Below are 23689 nucleotides of genomic sequence, written 5' to 3' on the forward strand. Positions count from 1 at the left end.
AATGAGCCTTTGATGTTGTATTATGATGAGATCCCGACCCCCCCCCCCTCCGTCCCATAGTTGGGGAAAGGCAAAGTTGCTACGGTGGCAGACACTGAATAATGACTACCACCCCACCCCCCGCCGTTATCACTATTATCTCTCCTTAATATTGAATGCGTTTTACCACAATGGCTGTGATGTCGTAGCCGGGTTTCTATTCGAAGAAGAAACTAATGTTTGAACGATGTTCGATAAAGTATAAAAGAAAAACTGCCGACTTTACTCCAATTTCGATCATTCATTTACCACAACAACAAAAAATCAAAATGTCATTTTTTTCTCCCCTCTTTGAAAAACAGAGCTTTACCGCTTTCGCAGTGAAAAGTCAACATACAACAAGTAGGCGCGATAAGCGTATTATACATGGTAATTATACCACATATAAGTTTGAATGGGAAGGGTAAAACCCATCCGTCATATATATATTTATATATCAAACGGAAGTAGGTGAACTTTCACTTCTCAATGGCAGAAAATGCCACTCGGTACTTGGGGAATCTATTGACTTTTAAAATAATCATCAACACGTGTCGAATAGTCTAATAAGTTTTTGTTTTGAAGCCAGAGTGATGGATAGTGTTTCGCCGATCATTATCGCACTTACACACCCATGTTTTTACTTTTTGCTTTTTCCTCTCTCTCTTTTTGTTCCTTCTGTTTTTTTTTCCCCGTTTTTTTTCTTTCCCCATTTTTTGGTTGGTAAATTATATAGAGATAAATCACAGATGCCCCTCAAACATTCATGTTGATTTAACACTTAATAAACGTGTGATATCTCACACATTCTATGGACAATCAACAAAAAAATATCAGTCTACCGAAAATTTCTAAACCGAAAAGTAAATCGCGAATTTTGACAGAAATTGATGGTAACGGGAAAGAACTTAACTTTAGCGGAAAAGATCAATGATTTCGGTTCTTAGACCATCTATCAGATAAGGGCACGCTATATAGCAGGCTCGTAGCCTTTTGCAAAAGGGGGATGAGTGGTGCTTCGTGGGGACACACATATTGAGTGATATCCGTCCTGGGAACGGGTCTAAGGGGGGAGGGGACGGCCCCTCTCTTTTGGGACATTTCTGTTTTGGTTAGATGCAAACTGGTAATAATTTCCATCCTTTTAACTGTATTTGTGACATACAAGCTTTCATTTTTAACCATGTGGGAAATCTTGAAAATGGGAGGGGAGGGGTGGGGGGGCCTGGACCCCCTTTAGGCTCTGCTTATGCGATCCAACCGCTAAGTAAGGGTACCGTGTACATGGTATGTACAATAGACAAATATATATATGTAGCCTCTATATACATAAACATTTAATTCTGGTTAATACCAATGTGAACGGATAGATGAAGAATTTTTGTGCGCCGAAATGTTAAAATTAATTGGAGTCATTAATAACAACCACCTGCACCCTCCAGAAATCCGTAGAGTCACTTAGTTCAATCAATTCTGTTTCATCTTATTTTGAAATCAACCCATTTCTCTTCTAAACTTTGCTACTTCTGACTTTTTGAAGAGAAAATAGTTAACCATCGAAGAAAGAGAAGAGAAACAAAGCAATTGGACGGTTATAGAAATAAGAGTTAAAATAAAAACGAACTTAGCGAAGGCATTGAAAGTCAGGTTGGGTTAAAGGGGACAGTTATGTTACAGGGCCCTATTTCAAAAGTGTTCCATTTTGCCTCAAGTATGTTATAAAATGTCGGCATTCATTATTCTGTGTCCCACATTTATCCCTGTCCTTGATTGGCACCGAGGAGTCCCGGGCTGTTGCACACTGACACCCCGACCGCTTATAGGCCTGGCCCTATAAGTAATATCGCCCTCTTCAAGAACGCATGCTCCTTTAAGGGTTCTGTCGAAGATGACGTCGTCTGCTCGGTTGATACTAATTTTATGGCTAATTTCTGACGATTAATGAGTATTGAAAACAACCTGTCTAATTTATGACGGTCAATGTTATTTATGTGATACTTGGTGTTCGCTGACTTAATTGGACAACTCGTTGAACGCACTCAATGTGTCTGTATCTAAAAGAAATTATCCCCCATTTAGTGTGACGTCATTAATTAAGAGAGTAAATGTTACTGTAAAACAAAAATTGACAATGGAGCTGCAACTAACGTGATCATAATTATTACCGCATGGCGGTATGTGCTTTGTTGTCAAGACTTCTGATAGAGATGGCGCTATTGACATTAGAATTGGAGTCTCTGTCATTAGAATAGTCAATAGCATTCTTGTCAAAGAATTTTGGCTCAGACGCATGCTGGTAGGTATATGTGAGAGTGTGTGCCTAAACCTCTACCAGAATCGACTATAAAGGCGTAGCGGGGTGTGTGTGTGTGGGGGGGGGGGGGTAGAAGCGGTGAAAATATACAGTTTCCGCCGGAAAGTTGGGTGCTGACGTAACATAGTTTGCCTATGTTTGTGTGAGAGGGGGATGGGGGGGGGGGGTAATTAGGTGTTATTTTATTTTGCTTTTCGTGAGGGGAGTGGGTAGTGATCGTAACGAAGTTTTAAAGAACTGACAATAACATATGGCAGTATACAGCCACACCCCAGGTTTAAGTTATTTTCAGACAAAAGTTGTTTTAAAATCGTTGCAATTGTGGAATAAATATGTCACACCCCCCCCCCCCCCTTTGGAAAAAGATAAAGGGAAATCCCTTCCCATTGGCTGGGCTGTTCCCAGGAAGAGAAATTTTCTTCCGGAGTTTGACTTACAAGCCCTCTAGCCACCGGATTCCTAAACAGCCCCCCCCCACCCCCCTCCCTCCATCCGCCATAGCCATCCCAGTTTAGCTCATCAAGAGAGGATTTTAAATTATTTTTTTAGTAGGTTTTATTAATTATGTACTCCAGAATGAAATTTTGAATAAGGGGGTCGCCGAGGATAAGGGTTGTTTTTTTTTTTAAATATGTTTGGTTTGAAACAATAAGTTGGTCAAAGAGAGAGCAGCTATTTTGGTAGCAATATAACTAGGGACGTTTGAGCAAATTCTAAGGGCTTTATAAATGAATAATGTTTAATTTGGAAATTTGAAACTATATACATCATAAATCAAACAATTGTAAGTTTGATTTTCTTTGAAACATTATCCCTTTCCATCACCCATCTGAACCACCCCACACCTCCGCTTCCTCCCCTCCCCCTCTTTTTTTGTTTGTTTTTGTTTCTCTGACTCACTCTTTCGAGATTATCTACTTAGACGCAAAGCGGATAATCTTCACACTCAGTTCCGCTCCTGCTTAATGTTTACCCCTCTCTGAACATCATCGAATCTATATTCTTCAATCAACTTGGCGATGATGACTAACATCTTGGTCAAAGGTTATTTTCTTTTCCGTTTTTTTTAACTTTAAATTTTCACACCTTTTAGTTTATAAGGAAACCATATACAAATCCTACTATATAGCTGAATAAAGTTATACAGTGCGAAGCGGTATATATATACATAATACTAGATAACACCCAAAGTCATACGTCCCAATAGCGTATATGTATCACTAAGTTAATCGCCTTACGCCCTTCAGAATACACAAAAAACATTTATTTTCGCATTGCAGTTATTGACTTTCGGAATAGGCTGGCGATACAGTGTGCAAATGGTTCTAAGATCACCGTAAACAAGAGGCTCTGCGTTCTTTTTTTTTTAACCTCAAAAAGTTGGCGTCTCCCCCAGCGACCGTACAACCCTCAGTAAACCAAACAAAAGGCAGGCAATATGTTTCACCTTTGTTCGTAAATATATCTGCAATTTTTTTTCTTCTCAATCTTCAGTTCGTATATTTTCTTTAACAAGTTTTTCTTTTACCCCTTTGAATCTGTTTACCCGTGACGAAGTGTTTGAATATCAGTAAACAAGGCACTCAGCCTGCATAAACGGTCTCCCCGACTTTTGGAGGGCCGAGCGACCTCCGAAAAGATGCCGATGTTTGTTCACAGTTAATACAAAACTTCCGCGCACAATGCATAACAATTGGTCTCTCGAGTGCCCCAAATAGCGTCCAAAGTGAAGGCTTAACACTTATATTTTATGCACGTAACAAATTCAGAGAGCTTGTGACTTGCTCTACAGGGCTTCAGTATCGATATCGTGGCCAGTGTCTCTTAGTATAAGAAACAGATCCCCCCTCCCCTTACCTCACCCCCCACACACACCGCACATTTTTGTGTGTAGCAGTTGGTTCAACGTCAAGTACGTGATTGTAAAATGATACCGAGTTAATCTTTCACCTCTTTTATTTCAAACCCTGTCACTCCTACCCCCCCCCATCCCCTTACCTCACCACTACCCTATACGTTTGGAAGAAGAACAAAGCAATTGTAACCAATGGAATGTATCCCTGGGGGGTGGGGTGGCAGGAACTACCTCAAGATCTCTCCCCTGGTCTTTAAAGCGACCAAGGAAAGCTGGACATAAACCATCCACTACAATGTACTACCCTTGCAGATTTCGAAATAGTCTTGATACATGTTTTCAAATATAGAATTACAAAATGTCGACAAAAATTGTGATTAGCCCCCTCCCCACCTTTTTTTCCCCCTTGCATTTGAATTAACATTATTTTGAAGGGGAAAGGTCTCTGGGTGACAAAACTTCTGCAGAAACAATCAAATGGAACTATTAACTTCCTTACGAAGAGTTTACGTGCAGTCACGTGGTATATGGGGTACTTATTCGATGTGTGCGATAAACTTGCCGGAAACTTGTCTGAACGAAACTGTGCAATGTTCCTTGAATCTGCATTTTTGTGTCGGATTGCCATTTTTACCATCATTCTGACTGACCTTCTAATACTGTTCCATAATTGTAATTATAGTACACCAACTACTCCGTATTTTTTTTTTACTAATACATAAAATTTTGCGTCCCACAAAAAGTAATGTATTTTTGTTATATTATATTATATTATGTTCTATGTCATGCTATTATTTGGAAGCATCGGTGCTTATAAAGCCTGTCATGTCAACGTTCCTGGTGCGATATTGATGGACTAATATGAGGCAGGTTATGCTTACATTTGCATTATCTTTTATTCTCATGTATCGTTTCTAGTGAAGAATAGTTATCATGAAGTGGAACTTGAAGGAATTAACGATGAAATTTAAGAGATTGGCTAAAAGATTGAGTTATTTTAAGATTCAACGCAGAAAAGTACAATTTCATTATAATTACTAAGTTAACAATACCTATCCCTAAACGAATTAACTTTACATAAAAAAATAGAATTGTGTGTGTGTGTGTGTGATTTACTCCCGTATGGTAATTTCATAAGTAGAAAGTTTTATCTAGTCGATTGAATTTCAATCTTCACGTTGGAAAACAGCATTCAATCTAATAAGATTGAAAATGGTTAATTAAGATACATTTCCCCTCTGAAATAGAAGTAGCCCACAAAAGAAAAAGTCACATGTTCAACTTGGCAGGGGTTCTGATTTTACATCACGTGACTTCTTCAGAGAACCTTATGTATGATGACGTCAGAGAAAAACAATCTAATAAGTTCAATCTAAGGCTAGATTAATGTTCAATCGCATGGGTAAATAGAGCTGTTTAAGCTGAAAAAAAAAGGATTAAATTTCGGGATTAAATCCTGTGATATCAAATTTCCATTTAGTTTCATTTTCTTTGCTTCTTCACCCTCCCCTCTTTTTTCCCCCCTCCTTCTTCCTTAAATATCTCGATGTACGGTAAGTAAAATAAATTCCATTTGTCCTAATGAAGTCCGTTGAATGTCGTTTAGCCTTCAATAAGATAAAAAAGAAAAGAAAGAGGAATCTTTCAGTCAAATCTACAATGTTATCTCTCGAACGATTCATCTTGTTGCGTATACTTGTTTATCTTTTAAGCCCTCGTTCAAAATCTCATTAGAAAATTAAGCCGTCATCATTGGGTGTCAAATCGATCATTTGAACAGACGAGTCCATTTCCGTTAAGGGGTGGAATTCTATGTCTATAGACGACGCGTACGATATATTTCATAGCTAAGAGAGAGAGAGCCTTGGACTTTGTTCTTTGGTAATCAGGGTCGCTATAATATCGTACTGCTTCGTCTTCAAGTCGTTCTGTTGAATTGTAAAGGACAAAACACTGAGAAATTTCCTTTTTTTTTTCTCTCTCTCTTACTTTCTTCTCGAACAAGGTTGAATTTCTGTTTTCTGCTGGCAATTTTGAATGCTAAAGTCGCTTCGTAACAAGTTAAAGATGGGAGAAGGTAGGACAAGTTGTCATGACTTGGAATATTTTTTCCGCCAACCTTTTTTGATAATGGAATGACTCACTCATTAATTATCATTAACATAACAAGTCAACAGGCAGTGTTTAGTAGGCGGTCAAAAGCAACCGCGAAGTGGAATTTTATCGGTTAAAATAAACCAGCGTATAATGGCTTCGTAACTACCATATAGTGTAAATTAACATTGAATCTTGAAACCTGGTTTTTAGTGCCTATGTCTCTCTCTCACTCTCTCCTGTTTCACTCTTGTTGTTGTTATTTTTTTTGTTCATTTCGTGAACTTTTGTTAACTTTTTTTGGAAGGTGCAGTCTCATTGGAACACACACGCACACGTGAATCAACTATACTTCTGTGTAACTGTAACTCCCCAGTGATCTATTGTGGTGACATAAATTGGTGTGAACACACCACAAAAAACAAAAAAAATAAGAATCGATTTTTGCTTTGGGAAACTTGGAAGTTTTATGGTTTGCCTTCGAAAAGGAATTCCTTTTTAATTCCAACAGCTATTTTTGGTTTCCTCGATAACTGAAAACGATTATAGCAAAAACAGAATACGCGGAGATCAGATTGGGATTTTTACTGTGTTGGACCAACCGGAAGTAACTTTCTGGACTTTTGTGTATGTTCGCCTCGGTTTTTTTGTGGGTTTTGTTTCTTAATGTGACCGATCCGACAAGGTTACCACATTCCTCGAATGAAATGCAAAATTTAGCCCTACAGCTATTCAATAGAATGTTGCTGTTGGCAACAATTTCAGTGCATTTCCTAACTTTGAAATGAAACATATTTACCTTTATTGGAGACTAGAATATATTTATTTATTATTATAGTTATTATTTTTGTGAGGTTGTTTTAATTTTCCAGTTATAAGTATCAACAAACATGTCACTTGAAAATTTTTGAACTTCGCGTGGACGGGTTCTGATGTGTTTTAAAGTTGTTGTTTTTTTTGGTCATATTTAGGTTTGTTTTGTTGTTGTAATTTAACTTGAAACTTGAGTTGTCGGTATTCAAGAAGGCTGTATACAGAGTTGTTGTTTAACGTTTTCTTAGGAAAGAAATCGACGCCGTAAATTATTTAAAAAAAAAATGTATCAAACACACCTTGCAAACGAATTTCGCCACAGTGCTAACACGGTACACAATAATGCTTCCATGACGCCTATTGGTACAAGCCCAACCAGGCATAACGGTCGGACAAGAACAGGCTCGAACACAGCGAAGATTGACCCGAGGTACGTACATATCCTTCTCATTTCTATCTTTATATATTTCTTTATTTCTTTATTATTTCTCTCCCTCTATCTCTCTCTCTATTTTTACCAATTTCTCCCGCGTTCCTGGTTTTGCGGAATTACAAAATTTGAAGGCGTTGTTTTTTTCTCTCTTAATAAAATGGGTAATTTGATACGTGATTTTTGCGTCTGATTTAAATATGTAATCTAAATTCTTACTTTTTACCCCTTCGAATAAATGCATATCACATAGCGTATACTTGAATGTATTTATAATAATGTAATATTGTACGTATAAGAGCTATGATGTAAATGTATGAAGTTATTGTTTAATTTATTACATGTTTCGGGTGAGTGTTAATTCTCATTTATTTCATTCATTAATTAACAAGAAAAATTAAAATTTTATTTGAAGGTAGAGGCAAACTGCTTGAGAAAGAAAAAGTAACATGGAGAAGTGAACAGTATTCGGTACCGAAACAAGGTGTTTCAATCAACAATAAGTTTCTGTCAATAAATGTACAGAAATTACTACATGGAGAGGTTAAGAATCATACGAAAAGTTCAAAGGAGAATCGAAAGACTTAACCAATATTTTAATGGTTGCCCGAGACAGTCTTATTGAATGATTTTGTAGGCTGTATATAACTAACGGTATAGCAAGGGCCATGCAAAGTACGAATACAGCATATTGAATAACCTGTTGCATGTTGCAATGTGATTATAGGTACACCTCTAAACCGTAAGTGTTATAACTTAGACCGACACAGAAATCTTATTCGTTTTAAAAACTCAATTTGTCGTGAAATAATTTTTACCTTTTGAATTTGTCAAATTGCGTCGAGTTTATTTTTTGGTTAGATCTCTCGTCATGCACTATAATAATAATCTTGTGTTAGTTCTAAACAGGTTATTAATAAGTTCAGTGTGGGTTTTTTTTGTTCTTACAGAGATTTGACACGCAGGCATATTCTTTTTATAAATTGTTGTCGCATAGTGTGCTTTAACAAGAAATAATACTTCGAGTGCATATACGAGGATGGGAGGATTTCACAAAACCAGCCATATCATAGCCCAATGTTGACATTTTTATGGAATAATTACGTTCGAAATGAAATGTCCAAAATTATTATGCAACTTAGAGAATGTACGAACTATTTATGCCTTTTTTCTGATTTGTTTGGTTGCGTTCTTACCTGCACGTTTCCTACAAATATTACAAAATCTAGGCATTTTGCCATCATGTCATTAAAATAGTTGCAACAAGTAGATATTAATTAAAAACAAAAGGATACCAACATCACTCTTTGTTATGTGCAGAAATTGATCTATTAGGTCTGATATGTTGGGGAAAAAATGTATAAAAATCACCACAAATCACTCCCAAATTATGTAAAAATGTTACCATTGATATTCATCAGCTTTCGCTATCGGAATGCCTCCCTCACCTCACCCTGGCAGCCAAGACCAACCCAACATTTCACTATTTCCCTCTTCACTAGAAAATGTTCTTAGACCAACATTTACCAGAGAATGTAAAATATAAGCATATATTAAAGAAAAAATGATGATAGTTTGCAAAATATTGCCGGTATTTTGTTACTTACCACGAAAGATTTAAATTGACCACCATTGATTCACCATTGATTAAATCACCACCCACCCTACTCTCCCACTCGCCCCCCTCTCCAACCCACCATAATAAAAAATAATATCAAGAAAATTTAATATAAAATAGAGCATAGTGCTAGGATTTAGTTGTGATTTATTTGATTAATTAATTAATGATTTTATTTGTCTACTTGTACATCTTTTGACCTCTTTTGTTTGATATTGTTTGATCGAAAATAATTGTATTGAAACCCGGGCAAATTAGTATTTTATTAGTTTTGGTACAAAACAATGATAACAACTATACTCACTTTTAACATTAAAGTAACACAATGATGTATATATATATATATATATATATATATATATATATTTTTATATATATATATATATATATATATATATATATATATATATATATATATATATATATATATATATATATATATATATATATATAAAAGAGGGGATGTAATATGGAATCAAAACTCTTTGGAGTCTTTCAGTTCTATCTCGCAGACATAAATAAATATATATTTTTATATATATTTATATAAATATGTATATATATATTCAAGATTTAAGATTGTGATCGCAATTTTGATCCTTTATTTCCATCAGCTTTTAATACAAACTTAGAAAAGAAACAAACAACTGTGATACAGTTTATATATTTTGTTATTATTAAAATTATTAAACAGTATTATTAAAACGATTCCTAATATTAATCTCAAGTTAAATTATTGCTGCAAATATAATGCTATCGAGTGCTTTCACAAATCCCTTTGTCAAAATGAAAAATAATCTCTCCTTTTCAAAAAGTGGTTCATATTTTCGCAATATTGATTTTTGTTTTTAATGAAAAAAATACCCATTCAGGTTAAAAATAATTTCATGGCAAATAAGCGACAATAAAAAAGTTTTGACCCTGTCAAACCTAACCTGCAATTTACTCCATTTAGATAACTTTCAATTTTGAGGAAAGAGAAAGTAAAAACAAAATGAAATATGTTGAATAATTAATCAAATGCGGTTAATGTCCCTACATATTTTTTTCTTGACAGTCTAATTTCCTTAAAATGAATGTGCTGATTACTGAATTTTGAAGTGGGGGGGGGGGGGGAGGGGGGATTGGAGGTGAGAGGTGGTAAGGTGCAGAGTGAAAGAGGGGAATGGCAGGGTCGCATATTAATCATTGGTATTTTATTAAGCAATATTTATGGAATTTGTAATAGAAAATTCATGCACATTACACTATTTATTTATTTTATGACTATTGTTATGGGAGGTAGGCAAACAAACTATATATTCCAATCGCTGTGTCAACTTGAAGCACAGTGGTAAATGAAATCCCCTCAAATGTGTACTGTATCTCAAAACGTTGCTGTTAACATAGGAAATGTAATAAATTTTTAAATCGTTTTGTTTTTTTTAATTATAGAAAAAGTAAGATTACAGTTCTTTCAGAATTTATTTGAAATAAACTTCACATACATCAGTTAACGACGTAAATATATAGGAGCGGGGGGGGGGGGGGCGGGGAGGGCTCTATTCAATCTCCGCATGAAAATTTTCTTATTCTTTATTTTAAAGTAAATATAGTTAAAAAAAGAGGATAACTATAGATTCGTAGACGAACTAGTATTTTTAATGTAGGAAACGTCAAAATATATTTCTAAAACTATAATATCAATAAATATAATATTAAAACAATTATGTATGGACCATATAGGGATATTCGTTAATAATAAAAAAAAAAGTTAGCGAAGACCATAAATGCAAACATAAAGGGTTACTGGTTGATGCGTGTGAAACCTATCATCTTCCGTGATCACTATTTGTGGACCCAGTGCAGAAGAAAATTATAAAACAACATTGCAGTTACTTTTTTATTTCAAACCCTCTTTTATCTGTCTAAAATGTAATGAAAATAGTTTAATTAATAAATAGGCTTAAGGGTGATTTAGTTTTCGCAGACAGCAAACAAAATACAAACATTTGTAATTATAGCACGGGGAACGTTATTGAATAATGAGTGAGTTGTGTCCTTTATATATATTTATTTTTGTGTGGCTCACGATGAAATAATATAAGAACCAGATATTTTGAGATATAGCTATAGCCAATTTGAGAATCTAAGAACACCCTTTTTTATCGAGAAAATTTTTAATTTAAAAAAGAAAAGAAAAGACAATAACAACATTAATTGAACAAACATGACTGTGTTTGACAAACTGTAAATGTTCAACAGTGAATTTCTCACATACACCAGTATTAAAGTTTGAGTTAAATGTAACGATATTGTTTATTTTATCATAAAATACTGTCTCTATTATATCAATAATGTCTAGAATTAGCCTTAACCATTTGTAACGATGCGTCATATATACCGTAACTAAATAACTATTGTTTTCATTTTTTCAAATTTGTACATCGCAACTTCGGTGGAAATCCCCCCCCCCCCCACCCCCAACAATATTGTCAATGAATATTGACATAAAGAAGAAATTGTGAGCATAAATGTATGCAGGGGCAGACTGGGTCTTAAAACCGGCCCGGGCATTTTACTCCTAGACCGGCCCATTATTCATTGGTATGTTACTTACATAGTGATCGCCGTCCTTGGGGAGGAGTTTAAGGGGAGGGGGCGTCCCACTCCCCATTGAGATTTTTATTAAGTTAAGGAATGCCTTAGATGCAAAATGGTGCTATATTTCTCAATTTTGTAGGTTAAAATAATTCTTTAAAAAAAGACCTAAAAATAATTTTCCAGAAGCAACACTTGATTAAACTGAGCAAAGGTAAAAACGCAAACAAAAATAGACAAAAATATCTGTTTTAGACTGGATTTTATTTAGTTTTTTTCAAGCATTGTGTGACAACTCGCTTGAAAAATATGGAAAAAATCTTAATAAAATCCACTTAAACATAATATGTTCAATAACACGAGCACATGTCATGTCTACGAGAATAGGAGCCTACGCAATTCGCTGCTTCTGGCAGCCACACCATCAATGATATTTTTACTGTCAAGTTTGGCCAGGATCCTTTTATTTCCACAGACATCAACATGAACGCCTCAAGATGTTCTTGTGTCATTGTACAATCACCCTTCTGTATGTGGGTCATTTTTATTCATAAATAATCTCTCACGACCTATGGCTACTGAGTGATATCCAAATAATCTAATAATATATTAACCTTTTTTTACTTCGCTTTCTGGAGGACGAGGTGCAGATTTATAAAATCTGTATTCTCTGCCAATGCTATGTAAATGTCAGAATGCATTGGTCACCGTACTTGTATATCTTGTCGTAAAAATATTAGCACGGACGGGTTGCCAATAATAGCACGTTGTTACGAACTAACATACTAACTAACATGGTGATTTCATGAGCTGATTCCCACAGTTAAAAATATTTTGTTTACACAGCCCGTCTGTATTCTATTAACTACTGTGAAAATGGGCTGTAATTTTTACCAGGCTCCCAAGCCCACCGGCCCAACGGGCCGCAACGGCCCACCGGGCATCGCCAAAAATACCCGTGTGGCCAGTCCGCCACTGAATGTATGTCACTAGATATTATTATAAGGCGATATATGAAGTTAGACAATCAAACATACAGGGATATTGACATACTATAACGTAACATGTGTCAATACAGAAAAAAAAAACAGTTTCTATTTCTCTTCAAAATAATGTCAAGTGTTAGTTTATAACGGCACTTCAAAAAACAACTTTCTTTTCTTATTTCTGAACATTTCGATTATTGTATCGAAAATGAAATGATTTTTTTTTTATAAAATATGAAATCTTGCCAATTGCTTTTGTTCTTTGTATTGTGTATGTGTGTGTTTTTGTTAGTTTAATTCAGCTTGAAACTAGGTGAAGTCACTTGATGTCACAAGTTTTCAGAATTTTTGTTTCAAGAGCAAACTTAAAAGCCAACAATAATAAGTTAATGAAGGAAAAATCAGAGCAAGTGCCATATACTTATTCTCCCCCAAGTTGTTGCACGCTATGCATGCACCCTTGGCTAAATTGATTTTCAACGTCGTGAAAGAGAAACACGTTCTTTTGGGATCCGGTTCGAAATTTGCATATGCATAGCCACAGAAAGAAGTATACAGAAGAAAGTCAATTAATACACAAATAAATTATAAATATTATCGAAAATTAAAAAACAAAATTCACGTCCCAACAAATGGCTTGAAACAGTGAAAATATTTGATAAAGCTTTAAAGAGCGTTAAAATAAGTATTAGTTGACAATGGAAAACGTATCGAAATAAGGGTACAGAAATAAATAATATCGAAAATAAAATAGCGAAGTTCAGATTATCAACATTTGAAATATCGAGAAATCGGGATATAGAAGTATTGAAATACAGAATATGAAAATATTAAAAATATCGAAATAAAGGAAAGTTGAAATAAAGAATTTCGAATGACTGATGATCGAAGTAACGAACTATAGAAACCTCGAAGTATAAGACATTGAAATTTAAAATATCGAAGTACAGAATATGGAGATATTAACTATCGAAATATGGAATATAGAAAATATAAAATATCTCTAATATCGGGATGTAGAATATTGTCATACAGGATATGGAAATATAAAACATCGAACTATTGAAGAGGTAAAATGGTAAAAAAAATGCTTTTCAAATATCAAGCTACTGCTGGAAGAAAGGAATCGGTCACAGTTATTAATGGACTAAATAAGGCCCACATTATAGCGTTTAAACGCGTACATTTGTACGAGGAATTGATAACCAAATCCACTCGCATCGAGATCTAGGTCTCCGATGCATGGGACAGAAGGTCAAAGGTTATGTAAAGACGCGTAAACTAAATATGCATATGTTTATATTGCATTTAACCCATAGGTGGTCTTTAAACAACATTTCAATGAACCCTGCACGCTTAGGTGATTTGTGCAGTATGTAGTGGGTCTCTCTATACCATCCCTGTAACTAAGAAAAATAATTGTTGCATTTTAAAGAACATGTCAAGCTTACATTAATTTATTTATTTTTTTCTTCAATATCAACGACCCTCTCGTTATCGGGTTGTATATTTTATTTTTATTTCTTTAATTGTTTTCTTAGTTTAGGGGTGACAGAGTGGGAAAACAACAACACAAAACAAATACAATTATATTACAGTTTGTAACAGTAACGCTTCTGTAACCATTTTACGTTCAGTGCATCATTCACACCCATGTAATCATTGACAATAATCATTGACAATAACCATTACAATACTGAAGTTACATGTATGTATGTCTTTGGTTTTTTGTTTGTTTAAATATTGCTGTTATTCAGACAATAAGCAATTTTGATATATAAACCATTATTTGAATGGATTATTATATCGATGGAAAGTTGTAATTTAGTAACAATATTTTTTAGCATTATTATTTGTGAGCACCACTCATCCATATTAGTATCAATGACATTAAACAAAACCCTAGAAAATATGCAATAATTAACAATATCGACGTTGCCTGTCAAATATTTGATTAGATTTTGACTAAAGCCGTGCTAATCAACTCCATGCTTATGGTATGTTAGACTTAAACAATTAAAAACAAGAAATATCGACGAAAAAGCATGGCGACATGGTAATATGGCTTCGCACTAGTCTACACCGATATACTATATGTTGTTGTAATTACCACGTGCAGACATATACCAATGCAAAAGTTTAACACAACTGTGCCTCATGTTTTAGTTTGCCTTTTAAAAAGTTGAGTCCCTCGAATAATAAATTTTCGAAAGAGTTTATCCCATTTTTAGCTCTACTACATTTGGAAACGGTTCTTTTCATACTTCCTTTTAATATCTCTGGAAAGTTAAGGTTCTGTGAATATTTTCCATTCTTGCTTCTCAAATGGTTACAGACAAAAGCTAATTATGTTCAAAATACAAAAAAAGGAGGAAAATGCACACACTAACACACACATACACATACACACACAGACAGACAAGGGGCAAACATGAAAACTGAAACAAAAAATGGAACATTTTGATTGATCGATTTTTTTTTTTATCTGATTTTTATATTAGACCGTAGGTGCGAGAAAAGGGAAACATGTTGAGTTATCCCTTTTTTATAATCTCAAAAGTATAGAATCAGGAAGTTATAGTCAGGAAAGAAAGGAACAGAAAAGCAACGTGATAAATAAAAAGTGAAAATTAGGTCCTGGGTGTATTAAACAGAATAAACCATGGATATCTCAATGGCTATTAATATGAGTATCGTGTTAATAAATGACAAATTTATCTGCAATTATCGCAACATGACATTAACCACAAAAAGATTCATGACACGTCTTGTAAACGCTGTTATTTCACAACGTTACTGTTCTTCCGTTACATATATATATATATATATATATATATATATATATATATATATATATATATATATATATGTACATATATATATATATATATATATAGGCTGTATATATATGGACCTGCTAAACATATCATGGCCGCTCAACTATAGGAGCTGTTAAACAAACCATGGTCACTTTACTATAGAACATGTGAGAAAACCATGGTCACACTATTAAACGACCTGCTAAGCAAACCATGGTCACTGTAATATAGGGCCTGTTAACAAAACCATAGACACAGTAATATATAGGAACTCTTTAAGAAAATATAGTCGCTGTAATATAGCTGGGAAATTTGCTGGATTCCATTAGATAGATCATAATACTAGCTATTAAGCTTTTTATTTATCTACAAATTCCAAATGATTACCTTTTTTGTGTAAATTATTAGTCCTCGTTACTTTAGAAATGAAGAGGGGGGGGGGGGGGGTGAGCAGTAGCCAATCACCCTGATATTTGAAAATACAAATATCAACACTGTAACAGAACTATTTTTAATTTTCAATTATATTTCTAAAATGATCAAAAAACAAACTGACCTCAGTGAAAAGTAGCATTACGGTTCAACGTTACACTTCCTAAAGTTCTCAACCACTAAGTGACTTATGATGGTATTAATTACTGTCTCGTGTATGGTAGCCTATGTTAATTATCTGTGTCGTATTTAAATCATTCGTCCAGTCACCTCTTCACACTTTTCCTTAATCAATATGGGTGAAATATGACAACAACTCATACAGCCCCCATTCCCACACTTTCACCCCCTTCAACTCCCTCTCCCTCTCCCTCTCTACTAAAAAATAAATATGTAATAAATAAAGAAATAAATATGAAAAAAAAGTCGGAGTACCCTTTTTGCGTTTAATATTATGAACTTCGTTATATTGGCGTGTTTGTCTTGAGAGACACGACCCAACATTATCACGTAATAACATGTGACGGATTAGGGCTCAAGCTCAACACGAACCTTGTGTCGTGTTCGGCGTTCACTGTATGTAACATATAAGATACTACAAGCGAATGATAGCTGTTGATATCTATTCAAATAACCAGCTAAGGGTATCGTTTTACTCATTAATTGCACTATTAACTGTCTCTTCTTTTTTTTATCCCTTTTACCTCTTCATCCCTCTCTCTCTCTGTTCAATCTTTTATATCTATATATATATCTATACATATATCTTTTCTCTCTTTATACCTACTGGTGTCATTCCAGTTTTTAACTTCGAAGTATACGGATCAAAATCATTTTCCTTTTTTTGTCTTGTTTTTTGTCTTTTCCTTGGATGGATATAACAGTTTCAAGTCGAAACGGTACAGGGATAAATTGAGGGAACAGATAAAGGCCCTTGAAAATCTCCTACCGGTAGATAAGGCAACGCTCCATCGCAAACTCGACAGCCAAACAGTTTTTCGTCTTGCCATTTCGTACTTTCGGATTCAAAACTTTTTGAGAGGTAAGATTTGGTTGATATTTTTAAATTAATATATAAGTATAATTATGTATGGTAATATATATATATATATATTATATATGGCCTAGTTGTTTAGGGCGTCCGCAATACATGCAAATGCTGAACGAATACACAAGGGGAATAGGCCATCAATTTCAACTTGACCAATCGGGTGATCAGTTTCCTGGCATATATTCTTAAATTCTGAAGTAATAGAAAAACTCAATGCGTAGCAATCTTTGGGGGAATGGAAAGGAGGGAACGGGGGGGGGGGGGGTAATTCTACAATGGGATTAGCTGTGTTGTTAAAATCACAGATCTTACATTTGAAGTTCCTCAAAACTTGTCATTTACTTTCGTCGAAGTTTCTTTTTTTACATTTGTTTTATGAGACGAGCAAAACTGGTACGCTTCGAGCAAAAATTGTAGAGTTTCTATTGATCCTGATATTAGCTCCACCTATATTCGATTAATTAATTTGATTAATTAATTAAGCTACACCCATTCGATTGGTTAATTTAAATATATCGCATTGGTATATATATGGTCACATGCCATGTGCAAGGCCAAGGTTGGGTTGAAACTTATTTTGAACATACTGATCGAAACCATGTAAGACTCTCACAAAACTTACTATACGCAATCTATGAGGTCAAACCCATTTGTCTTCTCCCTATTGGTCAATTATGTAATCCATTAATTGTGTGATCTACTAGTTTAATGTCCTGCTTTATATGTCTTGGCATCTGCAGCATTTGCCAGAATATGACGATTTTTTTATTCTTACCTTGAATGGTGGAATATTTTAACATTCAGATATCCTGTTGACTGTTGTAACATGCTTACTAGTTCGTCAACCCCCAACCTCTCCCCCCCCCCCCCTGTCACCACGCCTCCTCGAAGTCGTTATGTACACCACCCTATTATCAAGAAACGATTCGTGTACGTCGTGGTGAGACATCACCATTTTAGTTATCAAAACTAGTTCTATTCAGGTAAAAAAACAGAAGATGGTTTGATAGAGATTATGCAAAGTAGCAGTGTCAGCTATCCAATTTAGAAGAAGACGTCTCAATTATCAGAGCCAAGAAAAAAGAAAAAAAAATCAAAACATAAATGAATGAAATAACCGAGAAATAAATAATTGCAGACTGAACAAGATGATATTTCATTTAGTTTATTTCTAAATTTATATTATTATTATAATAATTTTTGTTCCCTTCCTGATTTTTAAGAATTTCGAATTCGTGCATCCATTATTAACCATTGTTTGCTCAAGACCAATATCTCACACCTAACTGGTCTGTTTTTACAACGAATCAATAAGTTTTCTTGCAACAAATGAACCGTGCGATTCTGAAGGGGTTAATATATATAGCTTTGTCTTCTGTATGCACAAATTGTCGCCGAGGGAACAACCCCCGTAGAGGCGTCGCGTAATATATTATTTCTTATCATAACAAGATGGTATGAAATCACAACTTCTAGTAGATTATTGCGGTAAAATGGGTAATTTAGCGGAAGATTTTCCTTCTTCTTCTTCGTCTTCTTGTACACTGATATGATCAGCTAAATATTATACCAACATGGATGGTAAAAAATATACTCGTTGCGTCCATCCTTGCAAATCTTAATTTACTCTGTAAACTTGAAAATCATAACAGCGTGTTCAATACAACAAATGATTAATTTGTAAGAATTAATTCTATGAGAACACACACATATGTATGTATATGTATATATATACATATATATATATATATATATACATATATATATATATATATTTATATCTATATATATATTCACCGAAAAGGTATAGGCTTAGGAAATCCTGTATGTTTTCAGATTATTCAGTGTTTGCCATTTTTTCAGTGCGTGTCTGTGTTTGTCGTAGTTACGATGTTCGTTTTACATACATTAAAAATACACTTAAATCTTTTATGATCCGTATTAGAAAAAAATGACAACTTAATTTTCGTCCAATTGGAGAGTTGATGTTGTTTTTATATTTGATTTGATTTTTAAACCAAAACTTGCCAAACATCTGAAAGTAAAATGTTTGGTATTCCTTAGAATACTATCAATTTGTCGAAACACCGTTCATCGAATGGAGTCACAAACCCCAACTATCATCCAATTTATCCTTAGCTTATATAACGATGATAATAGAGATCTTTGTGATTGATTGCAAACTTTCTCTCAGACAGCTAAGACCAATCTTATTCCATTTAAAGGAGATATCATAAGTTAAATGTCGAATGTCTGAGAGCTGTCATTTTTTTAGGATTCAAATCTGTGATAACACATTTCCAATAGGATTTAATACGTTTTAATTTCTCTCTGTTTTCTTTTTCTTTTCATACTTTCGAGGTAAACTGTTAAAAGTGTTGACACTGAAACTAATTGCCATCATCTTGTCATGTTCAGAATTCCATCATTTAATAGTTACAGCATTTGCATAACTCATTTCCATTACAGAGGATAAACATGGTTGTAAATAAAGCGGGGCAAAAACATCAAAACATAACAACAATGCGCATGTGCGAGTCGATGATGTCATTTTTAAACTTGCTCAAGTCTTCGGCCTATTCTGTGAAAGAACATTAAACCTGTAAAAGGCCTGTCTCTCCAAAGGAATAGGATTGTTTTTGTTCAGCTGTTTATGGTCGGAACCTTAATCTCTATCACATAGGCTAATGGTGATGGTTGAGATTTCCAAAAAATAATCATAAAGTCACGAAAAAATTTAAAATAATCATATCGGAAATAAAATGCAGTGAGGGTTTTTCAAATCAGTGTATGTTCACAATATGAAAACGTGTAAACAGAAAGATTTTCTTACAAAATTATGTATAAAATGCAATTAGACATTCTAAACAACTGACAAAGAAATATTGTAAAGAATGTTATAAGTTTTTTTTATAAACCTTTCAAACAGTTTTACCAACTCTAGAAATGTTTACACAATCGTAGACTGTTTCGCTCACAAATATCCAACTCTAGATATGTTCTTGTTTGTTAAGGTTATAACCGCATTTTTTTTTTGGGGGGGGGGATTTTTATTTCTACATCGGATATATCCTGAGATATGTGCCTATCTATGGTATTAAGGTCAACTTTTAATGTCAATTTTTTATTCTCTTTAAATCCGTTTCTTGGATTGACTTTTACGACTATTTGGATACCATATTAAAATAAACAAAAATAAGTTTTGGTTGTGTCATTAGAACTGATAAAGACAACGGATTAACATTTGTACGTCTGCGATGAGGAGCCGAAGTCGTAATCAATTTAGCCTTAAAGGAGCATCCCATAGAAAAAGAAAAAATATCTTTTAAAGGTGAACATCTTAAACAGCGGAACAACCATAAAGAACGTCACCATTTCTTTCTCACATGTTTTTGTGTGCTCGGACTATGACAAATTAAAAGTAAAACTTTGCCTTCAGTGATCCTTGAATAAAACGGTGTTATTTGTTTGTAAATACCTAATGTTTGAAGTATATATAGACTACTGCCTCGCATAATTTAGATATTACAATCTGGCGGGCTAAAGTGTTTATTCGTCATGTCATTAACTGATTGGGCTTTTACAATACTTTGAGTTAATTGCGTGCACTATTTTAGGCTATCAATGAGACATCTGTTTTATAGCGTTCGTACTGTACAATCTTCCATGTCTTTCCATGGTTAGGCGCTCAAGTATGGCATGGGGGGATTAGTAAGGGCTAATAGCCTATCCAGCAATAAACTCGGAATTCTTTATACCACAATGCAAAATAAAATAATAATAATAAATAAATACACCAAAGAAAGTAAATCTTAGTAGGACTATATCTTGGTGAACCTTGCATTCCATTCATATACTACAAGTCGTTTTCGAGATATTTCTGATTGAAATTGTCATAGTTTTGTATCAAATGGGAACTTTGTATCAAATAGATGATGTCATCCCCGGGGGACAATGATGTCACCCCGGGCCCCTCTTTTCGAAGCCTTTATAAGTGCTTAAAAAATCAGAATATCAAAAAAATGAGATGTTTATATCTTTATTCCACATTTCCACGGGTCCCCCAGCCGATAATTGTCATCGGGACCAGGGCTGTACTCCCATGACCCCCCTCTCGTCAGGCCTGTTGAAGGGTAACAATTAGTCTTTAGAAAATACTTCTTTAGAAGAAACTGACGCCACCCCCCCCCCAACCCCAGACCCTCCCCGTCCATTCCTCATGTTTTCACTATCCAATCTTTACATCCTCACAAAAAGTGAAAGGATGATTTGGGGTATAGTTCAGTAGAGTTTAGTGATGATGTTTAATTGTCCAAAATTATCAAAGAAAGTTAACCAGTAATAAAGTGCGTGTTTCAATATTTCTTTGTACGTGAAGATCTTCACCCTCATGTTATCTGAGGCCATGATGTCTTCTGTCTACGTTTTGTTTGTGTTGCACTTGAGGATCTGACCTAATTGTCAGTCTGTTAGACTAGCAACTTCAGTCACTTTGGTTAATGAGCTTTGCTTATCCTATTCTTAATATGTATTGGGGGGGGAGAGATTTTTTTTTCGCAAACTTGCTTATAAAATATTAAAATAAAGTTTTCAATGGAAACATCGATTGGAAAAGCGATACAGCTTTCAGAAAACTAAAGAAATGCGGTTCGTTTCTACTATTGTACCAGCGATATGTTATAGCTAACTTTTCGTTGCATATATCTATAAACACAATCAAAGTGGCACATTTTCATTTTGACACTGTACAAAAAGCAAATTCAAGTCTGTTAACAATGGAAACATTTTAAACAGTCCGTTATTTCAAATTTTTAACTTGTTAACTTATTAATCAGTTTATGTCCCCTTCTCTCCCTCTCTCTCTCCCTCTCTCTGTGCATTATTATTATTATTATTAATTTTTACTTTTGGCGTTCCAAAGGCGTTTATTATAAGTAATTCTGTTGCACAAAGGAGATTTTTCGTTTTTCGTTTTTTGTTTTTTACCTTCCTTTTCGTCGCTTGGTTATGGGTACCCCTCAAATGAGACACCGTCGACTAACATATAACAGGCAGGCCTGCGACAGAAAAAAGAAGGAAAAACCTCTCCGCTTTGCCTATGGAATACGGAAACTCCGAAGAAGGCTTTGTCGGCTACCGGAAGACATTAAGACTAGCAAGACTTATCAGCATGTATGTGGCATGAGGGAGAGCATGGTTTATTCTGCTCTCTCGCTAACCACAATAAGGATCCCCTGCCCTAGGGCACTCCACTGAGTAAATTACCGATTATCTTGACAAGGATGGATAAGTGACGCACTTATAAGCGGTATAATCACCAATCATTATGTTATGAATCTCAAGATTTTTTTTTTTTTTTTTTTGCTCTCCATCTCTCTTCTTTCTTTCTTTCTTTCTTTCTCTCTATCTCCATCTCTGCCTCTCAGTCTCTCTCTTACACATCATACCAGTTAAGGAAGGTGAAATTTACAAAGAACAAGTATAAATGAGCTGCTTATGATTGTGGGATGAGTTTAGATCCCCGGGCGGTTTGTTAATGGGGGAAATAAGTTAAGTTCAGTAGATGTATAGTCGTCGTCGTCGACGACGACGACGAACGACAAAGTAAGCTTTCGACGGCATTGCATGTGATGTGGTGGTATACGGCAACCGACGCCACGGCGGAAAGGTATACATATATATATATATATGTATATATATATATATATATATATATATATATAGATATCTATGCATCCATAGATACAGGCAGTTAGTTATGACCGAACCATAGCAGTGTCATAATATTCCACGACCTACTTTTGACTCTTTATTTATCAATATCTCAGTCCTATGTGAATTTGATCTTGTTTGCTGTTATTTTCCTTTTCTCTCTATATATCTCCCACTTTTGCTCCTCGTAAAGATTGTGTCCTAGCCTCCATTCCAAGTTCAAACATATTTCAAATTTATATATACATTCACTGGGTATTCTTTTGTATGTTTAGTTATTTATTATATATGTCTTTTGTTAAGATTATATATATATATATATATATATATATATATATATATATATATACATATACATATATATAATCACAAAAGAATACCCAATGAGTGTCTACAAACCTGATCTTTTTCTCTTAGTTTTTAGTTCAACATATATATTCTCTATTTTCTCAAATTCATATACCAATTCGCGTGACTAACTCAACAGGCCTATTTCATAACATCTAGTCATAAAACAACACAATAAATTTCGACCGTAGGATCAATACATGAAGTCTTTGAGCATTATAGTGTACTTACCTTTGGGCCCTTTCTTTATGCTAGACCGAAGTCATTGTCGAGATTCAATTTTACGAGGGAAGGAAAAAAGCTTGAGCGATTGACGAAAGATAAACGTCATTTTGAAATGCCTAGCAAAATAACGAGCCGATCGATATGTGGCTAATATCGTTGACAATCAAAGTGCTCTTGAGATTTTTGTCTTTTTTATTTTTATTATATTAGCTATAAAATGACATAAATGACATAAGATCAAATCTCTTCTGACCACCTGGTTTGAAGAGTCATCCATTAATAAAACCTTTTATTTATAAGATGGTCATGAAAATGAGCTCATAAATTGAACAAAAGAGAAATAAAACTAATATATAACTTAAACACTTTTATAAATACAATTATGGCAAATTTC

General features: G+C 34.4%; 1 protein-coding gene across 4 annotated transcripts in view; it reads left to right on the forward strand.

Moving 5' to 3' along the window:
• The first annotated feature begins 6330 nt into the window (after positions 1-6330).
• Positions 6331-23689, forward strand: part of LOC139967458 (circadian locomoter output cycles protein kaput-like) — a 49581-nt gene continuing 32222 nt past the window's right edge. For 3 of the 4 annotated variants that reach the window (XR_011792997.1, XR_011792996.1, XM_071971303.1), the window contains exons 1-2: positions 6331-7524; positions 16844-17001. Coding sequence is in view for 2 of the 4 variants with exons in the window: in XM_071971303.1 (XP_071827404.1) it covers positions 7379-7524; positions 16844-17001 (304 nt within the window). In the remaining 2 variants the exon portion in view is untranslated. The remainder of the gene's footprint in view (positions 7525-16843; positions 17002-23689) is intronic. The other variant, XM_071971304.1, reaches the window with a different exon arrangement.

The sequence above is a fragment of the Apostichopus japonicus genome, chromosome 5, assembly GCF_037975245.1.
Source record: "Apostichopus japonicus isolate 1M-3 chromosome 5, ASM3797524v1, whole genome shotgun sequence".
NCBI classification, from domain to species: Eukaryota; Metazoa; Echinodermata; class Holothuroidea; order Aspidochirotida; family Stichopodidae; genus Apostichopus; species Apostichopus japonicus.